The sequence below is a fragment of the Molossus molossus genome, unplaced genomic scaffold (genome assembly GCF_014108415.1).
Source record: "Molossus molossus isolate mMolMol1 unplaced genomic scaffold, mMolMol1.p scaffold_m16_p_19, whole genome shotgun sequence".
NCBI classification, from domain to species: domain Eukaryota; kingdom Metazoa; phylum Chordata; class Mammalia; order Chiroptera; family Molossidae; genus Molossus; species Molossus molossus.
In genome coordinates, this window is record NW_023425354.1 from 47,214,204 (window position 1) to 47,226,402 (window position 12,199).

A 12,199-nucleotide genomic window follows, 5' to 3' on the forward strand; every position below is an offset into this window, starting at 1 on the left:
TGTGAACCAAGCTGTGAGGCCAGAGTGCGAGCGTGTGTGTGTGTGTGTGTGTGTGTGTGTGTATACGCGCGTTTAGGTGGAGGGGTTTTCCCAGCCACACATCACCGGTCTGCTTGGCTAGGCGTCAATTCCTTCTTCCTGCATGTTTTCTGCCCAAATACTCTCCTGCTTCCCCATTCTATCCTCCTCCCACAAAGATAATGATCTGCACCCGGTACCCCCGCCTGGGCCACTCCTTGAGCTGCAGCTGAGCTCTGGGCTGCCTAGATAGCACATAGCCAGCCGCACTGGTTGGAGACCTGCCATCCATTCACACCCCTGACCTCAGCAAGGCTTTTGAGGGGCGGGGTCTTGGACCCTGTTATTAGGCGCGTCCACTCTCCTTCCCCCTGAGAAGACACGAAACCTCTTTGAGGAAGATGGGTGTCTACCGCGTCTGCGTGTCCACTGGGTCCTCGCTCTTCGCGGGGTCCAGCAACCAGGTGCAGCTCTGGCTGGTCGGCCAGCACGGAGAAGCTGCACTTGGGACGTGCCTTCGACCCGTGCGGGGCAAGGTGAGCTGGCCGGTGGGCTGCGCCCCCAGCCCGGAGACCCGCCCCCTGCTCTAACCCCTGGGCAGAGCTTGGCACACAGCAAGCGCTCAATAAGTGTTCCAGCTTCCTTGGAGAGGATGCTCCTGTACGCCCTTCTTCCACAGAGCTCTCTTTTTTTGCAGGGACCCCAAAGCGGCTGTGCATCTCCTGTTTCTTTTTTTTTTCCCCCTTTGGGCGGGGGGAAGGGAGGAGAGATTGAGATTTTGTTGTTTCAGTTACTTTTGCTTGTTCTAAGGACCATATTCAAAGCCCTTGGTCTAACCTTGGAGACTTCTCACGATCTAGTCATGCTAATCTCCCACATGCTCGGTGCACCGCCCCAGCTCCAGGCCGCTGCTCGCCCGCGCTCAGCCTCCGCTCTCTCGCTTCCTCTCCTTGGCACTTTTCCTCAGTGAGGTCTCCGCTTAGAAGACTATCCTCAGTGAAGCTTGCCCCAGGCCAGGTGGGGTCCTCTATCGAGCTCAGCCTTGGAGGTGGTGGTGGTGGGGACCGGGTTCCACGGCTGTAACAGCCTGGTCAACAGCTCTTTCCCCACGCAACTGTGCGCTTGCCCAGGACTCGCCTAGGGCGCGGCGCCGGTGCCCAGCGCCCAGCGCCCAGCGCCCAGCGCCCAGCGCCCAGCTCTGCGCCGGGTACAATCAATGACCACAGGGAAGAAAAAGGGCAGGAAGAGAGTGCATCTTCCCTCCTCCGCCTCACCCCGGGCTGAAGAACTCGAGGACCTATAATAGGGTCGTGGAGACACCTAGTCGGTGCTCCCCCTTTCTCTTCTTGGTTCCTTTCGCTCCTTTTTCCCCCCGGAGGCTCAGAAGAAAGGCTGGGGGCGGGGGAGGAAGCTGGGATCAGTCTCAGTCCCCCTTCCGGTGATCGCACGGATGCTGAGCTTCTTGTGTTGCCTGCAGGAGACAGAATTCAAGGTGGACGTGACCGAGTACCTGGGGCCGCTGCTGTTCGTGAAAATTCGCAAACGGCACTTCTTACAGAATGACGCCTGGTTCTGCAACTGGATCTCTGTGCAGGGCCCCGGGGCCAGTGGGGACGAGTTCAGGTTCCCATGTTACCGCTGGGTGGAAGGCAGTGGCATCCTGAGCATACCCGAGGGCACTGGTGAGCAGGGCTTGGGTGTGAGGAGGCCTCTGGGGCACAAGAGAACTGGGGGTGGAGGAGAGAAGAGGAAACGGCGCAGAAACCCCAGCCGGGTCTTCTGGGCTTGATGAAGACGTGGGTTGCTGGATGAAGCAGCGTGGGGGCTGAGGAGGAGGGTGATGCTGAAGGGTCAGACACCTCTCCCAAGGGTAAGCTGAGAGAGCACCCCTGGCAGGGGCAGGAGAGAGGCTATTAGGAGAACCTCATGTTCATGCCCTCCTCTCCACTTCTAGCCCGCACGTTGGCAGACGACCTTCCAGGCCTGTTCAAGAAACACAGGGAAGAGGAGCTGGCAGAAAGAAGGAAGCTGTACCGGTCAGTCTCACCCCTGCCCCCCACTCCTCCCGACCTCACAGGGAGTCCCTTCCTCACATCAATGCCTGATTTCATTTCTGCACCACAGATGGGGCAACTGGAAGGATGGGTTAATCCTGAATATTGCGGCGGCCAATTTATGTGACCTCCCAGTAAATGAGAGATTTCTGGAGGACAAGAAAGTTGACTTTGAGGCTTCACTGGCCAAGGGGTGAGAACAAGCGGGGACTAGATGAAAGGGAGGTGCCTGGTCCAGCGGAGGCAAAGGGGCTCCTATGGACAGCACAGGGCTGGTCTAGCCCAAGGTGGGTGCCCATGGTTGAAGTGTGATTCTGAGAATAACTCTCAAATGCTTTACCTATCCTTACCTGAAGGCTGGCTGACCTGGCTATCAAAGACTCTTTAAATATTCTTGCTTCCTGGAAGAATCTGGATGACTTCAACAGGATTTTCTGGTGTGGCCAGAGCAAGCTGGCTGGTCAGTATCCCTACCCCAGTACTTCTCCCAGAACCTTTACCACCCAATCGAGGGAACCAGGGCTGGGAGACCTGAGGTCTGGGTCCCTTAGGTAGGCTGGGGTCAAGAAGGGATGGTTTGGTGCGGGTTAGAAGAACCAGGAGCTCAGATTTCACAACGTGCTCCACAACTGCCATCCCCAGGGAAGGTGCGGGACTCCTGGAAGGAGGATGCCTTATTTGGGTACCAGTTTCTCAACGGTGCCAACCCCATGTTGCTAAGGCGCTCCAGTCGCCTTCCTGCCCGCCTCGTGTTCCCTCCAGGGATGGAGGAGCTGCAGGCCCAGCTGCAGAAGGAGCTCCAGGTATGGACATAATAGCCCAAAGGAGGCCACACATGAAATGGGAGTGTGGTTAGTGTTTGTGCTGCTTCAGGATCCATTGTGAGCCCAGCTTGCTGCCGGATGGCAAGAGGGAACTCTACAGGGGAAATCTTGAGTGGTCCTGGAGGTGTGCAACCACAGGGCCTTCCTCCTCGAATGAGAAATGCACATTGTGGAGAAAGAGTGTGTGATGGGTGATGGAGACAGTCAAAATGAAGAAATAACTGGGTCTTGATGCTAGGGATTTGGGGGAGTGTGTAGTCAGAGTCAGATTAGGGGTGGGGTTTTTTATTTTTTTATCTTCACCCGAGAACATTTTTCTATTTTTTGTTCAGATGGAGTGGGGGGGGGGGGGGGAGAGAGAGAGAGAGAGAGAGAGAGAGAGAGAAACATCGACATGAAAGGGACACATCGAGTGGTTGCCACCCGCACAACCCTACCAGGGCAGGGGACAAACTGCAACCGAGGTATGTGCCCTTAGCGGGAACCGAACCCGGGTCTCTCTGGACCGCAGGCTGACTCTCTAACTAATGAGCCAAACCGACCAGGGTGGGGTGGGGTTGTTAATCAGGAGTCAACATGGATCAACTGAGAGAGAAAATTCATGGATTATAGGGTGAGACAGAATTGGGTTGGAACCCTGGGTCTGCTGTTTATGAACCGTGTGACTTCAGGCAAGATACCTACCTTCTTTTATCATCTGTTTCCTTGTTTATAAGGGGCTAATTCAAGTGTGCATAAGACTAATGTGAGGCAATAAGCACGTAACTCATTACCTGATACTAAGCAGGTGATGGAGATAAGTTAGTTTCTTCTTTTTCTTCTTCCTTTGGGGAATCAGGGTGGGAAGAAGATGCCTTATGCTGATAGCCCTTGCCCTCTGCTCCCATCCAGGGAGGCACGCTGTTTGAAGCTGACTTCTCTGTGCTGGAAGGAATCAAGGCTAATGTCATCCTGTGTAGCCAGCAGTACCTGGCTGCCCCTCTTGTCATGCTGAAGCTGCAGCCTGATGGAAAACTCTTGCCCATGGTCATCCAGGTGAGAGGACCCAGGATTTCTGCTCCTCTGTGGCTGGTCCTCTGAGCTCAGCCCCTCAGGCAGAAAGGTGCAGTCTAGCTGGAGAGACAGGCTGGGAAAATCTACATACGCTCCAGTACTGAGGAAGTACCTGAGGATGGAGACAGTCTGGGAGGGGTCATGGAAGGTGGCGTGGGCATGAGATTTGGGAGAGGAGCAGGACCTCCCCCCAGGGGAAGATGGGTTGGGCAGAGAGACAGAGGTGTGAAAGTTAGATTACTGGTGGACAGCTGGGCTGGAGCAGTGGGGACAATGTGAGGTGCGAGGGCCCAGAATTGTAGCAGGCCATGGATGCCAGATCAAGGGGTATGAATACAGGAAGCTGGTGGTGTGGGCTGTCGTGAAAGATGCTGTAGGGACAATCTATGGGTCATTTTATTTAGGATAGGTCAGAGAAAGGAGATGCTAGATCCAGAGAGTAGGGTGACATGCTATAGCAGTTGTCCAAGATGGGAGTGATAGGCTCAGTTGTGGGGAATAACTGTGGGGGTACAGAGGAAAGGGCATGCAGAGGAAAATTGAACTGGCCTGGATTCAGGGAGAGAGAAGAGGAAGAGTCAGGAAAGGCACCTGCAGAAATAGGACAAATAAAGAGAAAAAGATGCTCAGGTGGGCTTTTTGTCTGGCCAGTTATGAGGTAAAGGGGAGACGCTAGGATGGTTACATCCAGCTAATGACTAGCGAAAACTGGAGACTTAGCTGAATAGGGATGGTGTCGAAAGAGCAAAGAGAAGCTGAACTTTCTGAAAAAGAGTGAGGGGTAAAGGAAGCAGAGGGTCTGAATCTTGTCCACTGCGGGGACTGAAAGGGGAAGTGGAGGCCGGGAAGGCAGTGGAAGGGAGCTTCTGCAGAAGTCCGAGGCAGAGCAGCTTGTACCATGTTCACGCACTGAGTGGGTGGAAAAGGCAGGAGAAGGAACAGTGGCTGTTGGGGAGTAGCAGTAGTGCCATGGAGAAAGCTAAGCAAATTTGGAGAAGAAGGGAGGAGGAATCTGCTGGGCACCTGGCACTCATTCCTCTCTTCCCCGCACTATCCTTGCTTCAGCTCCAATTGCCATGCACGGACTGCCCCGTGCCACCACTTTTCCTGCCCACGGATCCCCCGATGGCCTGGCTTCTGGCCAAATGCTGGGTCCGTAGCTCTGACTTCCAACTTCACGAGCTGCAGTTTCATCTTCTGGGGGGACATTTGGTGCCTGAGGTTATCGCTGTGGCCACCATGAGATGCCTGCCATCGATACATCCTATCTTCAAGGTAATACCTGGCCTCCTTCTCTTCTGCCTGCTGCTGTACCCATGGCACAGTCCGACCTCTCGAGGCACCTCTCTGTGGACTCTCGGGCTGTGGGGAATGCCAGCCAATGAAAGACAAGGGAGCCAGGGAGTGAGTGTGGCTTGCTCTACATTTTCAACAGGGTGGCATCACCTCCCAAGAAAGTGAAAATGATTCATTGGCAAGGTGGGGGATAGGTGGGGTGGGAAGTGAGAAGTCTTACTCTTTTTTTTTTTCCCTCACCAGAGGACATTTTTTCCACTTTTTGTTCAGATAGAGTGGGAGGAAGAGAGAGAGAAACATCGACGTGAAAGGGACATATCGAGTGGTTGCCATTCGCACGATCCAACCAGGGCCGGGGACAAACTGCAATCGAGGTACGTGCCCTTAGTGGGAACCAAACCTGAGTCTCTCTGGACCGCAGGCCGACGCTCTAACCGCTGAGCCAAACAGGCCAGCGAGTGAAGTCTTACACTTTTTATGTATAAGCACAGATAGGTCAACATACAGTATATAATCAGTACACACAAATGACTGAGGTTTCCATCCCAAAAGAGAGGACCAAGCAAATAACAGATTTTTCCAGCCAGTTTTGACTGGTTCTAAAATGGTAACACACAGGTCAGTTAGACGGACTCCGGTACACAACAGTAGCCTGTTTGCTGTTTTGTTTTGTTTTTACAGACCATTTGAACTGAGTTTTCACCCATTAACTTTTCTTCTGGGTGTCCCCAATGGGGCAAGAACCATTCTAGATGCCTGTGCTAAGCGGGACAGGCAAGGTCCTGATCTTTGGGGATTTTCACTTTCATGTAGGGCTAACAAACAAGAAAGACTGTATAATGACATATCAGCGTGATCGGTACCAGGCAGAGAACCAGAGCAGAGTGATGCGATGGGGAGTTCAGACCGGGTGGTCAGAAAAGGCTCCCTTGATGAGATGACATAGAGAATGAAGCTGTGAGGAGCCAGCCATGAGACAGTCAAGGTGCACATTCTTCTGGGAGAGGGAACAGCTTAGAACAGTGCCAAGGTCCCAAGGCCAGAACAAACTTGGCATGTTTGAAGAACAGAAAGAAGGTGAGTGTAGTGGAACAAAAGGGAGAGCACAGGAGAGGAAGTCCTGAAGAGTCGGGGCTAACACACGCTTTCTCAGTGTAGGCAGTCACGCCCCAAAGGGGTGAAAGTGGGTCCAGAACCATGGGAAAGTTCTGGGGTGCAAAAAACTTACAGTGTTTTATATATAAAGCACATATATACACATAGTACATGATGTATCATAGTGTATCTGGAGGATTAAAATTTCATGGAGGGTGAGAGGAGGAAAGAATATCTGAAAAGGCTCTTTAGAGGAGTGATAATAAAAAAAGTTGAGAAACACTGACCTAGAACTTGAACAGTCTTATGTGAGAAGAAAAGGAGACTTATTTTTTTTTTTTTTCAGTTAGCATAGAGCAATGAGTCAACAGTTTGTAGAATGAATCACAAATCAACAGAGCACTCTTGGTGTCGAAGGACTACTGAAGTTCAGGTTTCTGGTCTTCCTGAGAACCTGGTACCTTTCCTGTTCCGCGACTCGGATTTCCTGCAGTGACTTGCCACAGCCCTCCTCTGACCTTGCCCTTCCTGCTCTTTCCCTCCAGCTGATAATCCCCCACCTGCGGTACACCATGGAAATTAATGTGCGGGCCAGGGCTGGGCTGGTCTCTGACATGGGCTTATTCGACCAGGTAGGAAGAGAGAAGGGGGATTCTGGAGCTCATGCTCCCTGCGGCTCGGCCCTGGCCTTAGGCAGGGGGAATTGCCTGACCCTGCCTGTCCTTGCTTCTCAGGTGGTGAGCACTGGTGGGGGAGGCCATGTGGAGCTGCTTCGGCAAGCTAAAGGCTCTTTAACCTATAGATCACTCTGTCCCCCTGATGACCTGGCTGATCGGGGGCTTCTGGGAGTCAAGTCTTCTTACTATGCCCAGGATGCCCTGCGGCTCTGGGAAATCATCTCTCGGTGAGGCAAGGGGAAGGCAGAGCTGGTGGGGGTGAGGGGACAGGGAGAGGCTGGGAGGACAGGAGGTTTGTGTTGGGGTCTGGGGGCCCTGACCTGGCCATATGGGCAAGGAGCAGAGGGCCTGGAGACTCCTGTCAGCTTCAGTTCTCTTGGCCCAACCCCTTGGCCTGCAGCTATGTGGAGGGAATTGTGAATCTTCACTATAAGACAGACGAAGCAGTGAAAGAAGATCTTGAACTGCAGACCTGGTGTCGAGAGATCACTGAAATTGGCCTGCTAGGGGCCCAGGACCAAGGTGAGTTGAGCCCCTGCCCTGAGACCTCCAGTGTGAGAGATTTTTCCTTATAACATCTCCAGAATCCTCCTTGCTTCTATGAAACCTTCCAGAAGCATGTCCAACCCCTATTAAAATGCACAAAGGCCTTTTCAGATTCTTATGCAGTAAGAACCCCTCTCTGGAAAAAACTGACAACCGACTCTCTGGAAAAAAAGCCCTACCTTGTAATTTGCCCATTGCCGTGATGTAAATATTTTCTCCATAGCTACTACGGTGATGCCAACCAGCTTGCTAAATACCTGAACACTTAACATAACTGACTCTCGTCAGCCACTATGAGCCATACCAGTACCCAATTGAGTGGGACCCTCCCAGGAGGTCTCCCCATTTCTTCCATCCCAACTCATGCTCACATCAGTTCTCACAATAGTTCCTGAGAGTCGTTAACACCCTTTCTCCCCTCTCTTGTTGTCCCTGCTCAGCCTCTCTAAGCTCTGCTTCTATTCCTGGCCTCCTGGCTTCTAACTCTCCTTACCCCTTGCAGGGTTTCCCATTTCCTTAGAGTCCCGGGACAAGGTTTGCCACTTTGTCACCATGTGCATCTTCACCTGCACTGGCCAGCACTCCTCTGTCCACCTGGGCCAGGTACTTATTATAGGGGGGCAGTGGGCATTTGCACCTGGAATGGGGGAGGGGCTGTGTGCAGGTGGCTAAGGGGTTCTTATGCTTAGCCAACATTGGCTCTAGATGTCTGCTCCTCCTTAGCTGGACTGGTATAGTTGGGTCCCTAACGCACCCTGCACGATGCGGCAGCCCCCACCGACCACCAAAGATGTGGAACTGCACACAGTGATGGCAACACTGCCCAACTTTCATCAGGCTTCTCTCCAGATGTCTGTCACTTGGCAGCTGGGCAGACGCCAGCCCGTTTTTGTGAGTGCCAGGAGCCCTGGTCCCTGAGGAAGGGGGCAGCTGTGGGGAGGTGTGGTGCTTTAAACTCAGGTTGATAAAGCTCTAAGCTGCCTTTTTCTTTCCATCCCAGGTGGCTCTGGGCCATCATGAGGAGGAGTATTTTTCAGGCCCTGAGCCCAAAGCAGTGCTGAAGAAGTTCAGGGAGGAGCTGGCTGTCCTGGATAAGGAAATTGAGATCCGAAATGCAAAGCTGGATATGCCCTATGAGTACCTGCGACCCAGCATTGTGGAAAACAGCGTGACCATATGAGCACGCCCTGGCCTCTGGTGGTTTCAGCAGCCCTCCCACCCAACCCACAACCCCATCCCTTAGTACTTTTAGTCTTACCCTCCCCAACCATGCCCCTTGCTCTCTCCATCCTTCCGAGAGAGTCGCCTTTTCTTTGTGTATGCCCACAGCAAATAAATTTTACTCTAGACACACACCACCTAGGGACCTCGTTTCCCCTTTATTCCTCCCTCTTTCCCTATTGTCCTGCCTTCTTCCCTCATCACTGGGATCTCCCAAAGGGCAGATAACAGTCATGTTTATATATACTGTTTCATGAATGGACTAGGGTAACGATGCAAGAACAAGGCACTGCTGAGTAACCAAAAGAGTGCAGGTTTATTGAGGGGAAGACCTGCAGGGCTACCTCTAAGGAGAAAATAGCAACCAGCTCGTCCAGACTAAGGATTTTTAAACTTAGGGCTGGGGTGGGTGGTCGTGGTCATCCTTGATTGGTTGGGGCTGAGGTCTCCTGAAACTTGTTTTTCTTGTTGAGCGACCGTTTGCAGTTTTGGGTGGGTTAGGGTGGTTTCATCATTCCATTCATTCTGTTCCGTTCCACCTGACTGGAGTGATAGGTTTTGGTTTCCTGGAATGAGAGGCTTAGGGCAAGGTTAAATGATAAGAGGCTTGGGGCATCAATATGAAAGTAAAAGATTTAAGAGGTTTGGGGCAGTAATATGAAAGTTAGAGCTAACAAATAATTCATACTACTCCTTTTTAATAATTTTGAATCTAATCTGAGTTTAACAACAACAAAATGATATTTTAGACTAACGAAAGAAAAGAAATTAGATAAGACCACCCTAAATCAAACACTGGCAAAAGAATATAACACATCTTTTTAACTAGATGGGATTTATCACATGTCTGGAAGCCAGACGTAACACAGGGCAAACCATTAACAGCAATTCTCAAGATTTTCACTTTGTGGTTCACTTAGAAAATGGTAAGTGGGGGGATTCCAAAATGGCGGCTGAGTGAATGGAAGCTACACAGACCATCTCCCAGGACCAAACTGAAATTACAACTAAAATAAAGACAAATCATCAGAAAAAGCAACAGAAAAGCAGCTTGTGAGGACCATATAACCAGGGACACTGAATCGATCCTGGTAGGATTGTGGAGGCACAAGAGGGGGGCTGGGAGCCCACAGACAGCAGCGGTCTTAGCTGTGAGCAGCTCCCTCAGGGTTCAAATACCAACCCCCCTCCACAGCACAGAGGGCTGGGACAGAGCGCTAAAAGAGTCACAGCCACTCACCTTTGTTTACTGCAGAGGGAGGGCAGACAGGACTGAAACTGTGTGGGGACACTCAGGATCTGAAGGGCGCTCAGAGCTTTTGCTGACTAGCAGCCACAAGGATAGTGGCCATCTTACTCTTTCCCAGGGCTCTGGGGAGAGGCAGCAGCTCCTCCCTCGGAGATTCAACCCACCCAGGTGGACCATTGAAATGCAAATTGAGGCTCATTAACAACCAGCATCTGCCCCACCCTCAGGAAATCCTCTTATGCTGAACACCTGAGGGAGTTTTTCATTCAACTGAGAAACCAAGGCTCTTCAAGTAACCTTGACTAATAGCCTCCAGACAAAAAACTAGAGGATAACTGAACCTTTCCTGGGCTTGAAAATCTACCCAGGAAAGTAAGACTTGACAGTGGTGTTTAACGTGAGTCTTCCAACACTCATCCAAACCCAGTAGAGGAAGCCACAAACAGCAGAACACCAACATCAACAGGGAAAATTTGGCAGGCTCCAAAGCCCACTGTGATAGCCAAAATGGTAAAACAAAGAAACAAATCCCAAATGAAAGAACAAGAGACCTCTACCAAAGATGAGATAAATAAAATGCAGTTAAGCAAGTCATCACAGCCCTGGCCGGTTTGGTTCAGCGGTTAGAGCATCCGCCTGCGGTCCGGAGAGACCCGGGTTCGGTTCCCGCTAAGGGCATGTACCTCGGTTGCAGTTTGTCCCTGGCCCTGGTTGGTCGTGCGGGTGGCAGCCACTCGATGTGTCCCTTTCACATCGATGTTTCCCTCTCTCTCTCTCTTCCTCTCTCTCCCTCCCACTCTATCTGTGCAAAAAATGGAAAAATGTCCTTGGGTGAGGATTAAAAAAAAAAGAAAAATGTCCTCGGGTGAGGATTAAAAAAAAAAAAAGCAAGTCATCACAGGTAGAATTCAGAGCCATGATCTTGAGGAAGCTCAACAGCATGAGTAAGTGTTGTAACCCAGGAGAATCAACCTCACTCGGACACAAAGTAGTTTTGAATATTAGGAGCTTTATTACCTGTGCAGGGACTGCAGCCAAACTATACAGAGGAGAACTGCAGCCCCAAGCTCAGGGGGAGGGTTGCTTATATAGGACAGGGGTTACTCAAGAGTTTAGCAGAGCAAGTAAGCTACGTGTACAGAAGCAGATATCAGCAGTTAGTAGCTGTACAAGTTGTTTATTTTATATTTCTTAACATTTACTAGACCCTAGCCTTGAATGTCTCATTGCCCCATCTGGCATCTCCTGATTAGTTAAGCTCATGGTCAATACCCTTGTGGTCATGGCTGATGCATACCTTCCTCTTCAAGAATTTTTGCAAAAACAACTCGGGTTCAAGGAACCCAGGAGAGGTTCCTTCTTCTAGCAGATGGAGAATTACTGGATTATAACATTCCCCACTGGTTTTATGTACAGATCAAATCTTTGATCTAATGGCAACCTTTGGTAATGAGAGGCCAGGACTAATAATTTGACAGATTGGACCCTCTCTCTTATGAAAGCTATTAATTTGTTTATCATTATAGGTCCACAGAAATAGTCCTAGAAATAGGAGTATGAGGGGGCCTGCTAGAGCAGAGAGAAGAGTAGTGAGTCAGGGGGACCAGTTATAAAGGCCTTCGAACTAGCTACTAGAGGCCTCTTCACTTCTGGCCTGTTCTGCGAGGCGCTTCCTAAGAACCTGAATACTCCCTCTGATGACTCCTATCTATTGGCATAAAAACAGCAAGCTTCCCTTAGTGCTCTAAATGCTGTAAGGTGTCAGCGAGATAACTAGAGACGCACAGCCGAATTGTAAAGGAGCACTTTATTACTTGGGCGGGATGCAGGGGCATTCCCCAAATCCTCAGCAACCTGCCTTCTTTGTTGCCTGCTTTTAAAGGCACAAACCACAGAAAAAAAACACAACTACATTCTCTTGGCGCTGCTTTGGCACCATTAAGGGGGGCTGATACAGAGAAGGGGCAGAGAGGAGCTTGTTAGGTCAGGGCAATTATTAATCTCTTTTTTTCTCATGGTTCCTCTGAGTTCCCCAAGGCCATTATTAACCCCTTATCTTTATATTTTTCTTTGGGTTTCTCAAGGCCCTTATGTTTACAAAGAAAGTCTGCTAGGGTGTGTACATGTAGTAACTGAGGATCAGAATGGAGTTATTACATCCCCTTT

At 50.8% G+C, this 12,199-nt stretch overlaps 1 protein-coding gene across 1 annotated transcript; it reads left to right on the plus strand.

Annotated features, from left to right (window-relative positions):
- Positions 1-363: 363 nt before the first annotated feature.
- ALOX15 (arachidonate 15-lipoxygenase) lies at positions 364-8,914 on the plus strand. The gene is made up of 14 exons (XM_036269198.1): positions 364-554; positions 1,496-1,700; positions 1,973-2,054; positions 2,143-2,265; positions 2,429-2,532; positions 2,715-2,875; positions 3,788-3,931; positions 5,015-5,224; positions 6,886-6,972; positions 7,075-7,244; positions 7,418-7,539; positions 8,066-8,166; positions 8,287-8,454; positions 8,564-8,914. Exons 1-14 carry the CDS (start codon positions 420-422, stop codon positions 8,741-8,743), a joined length of 1,992 nt encoding a protein of 663 aa, XP_036125091.1. The 5' UTR covers positions 364-419; the 3' UTR covers positions 8,744-8,914.
- The last annotated feature ends 3,285 nt before the right edge of the window (positions 8,915-12,199 follow it).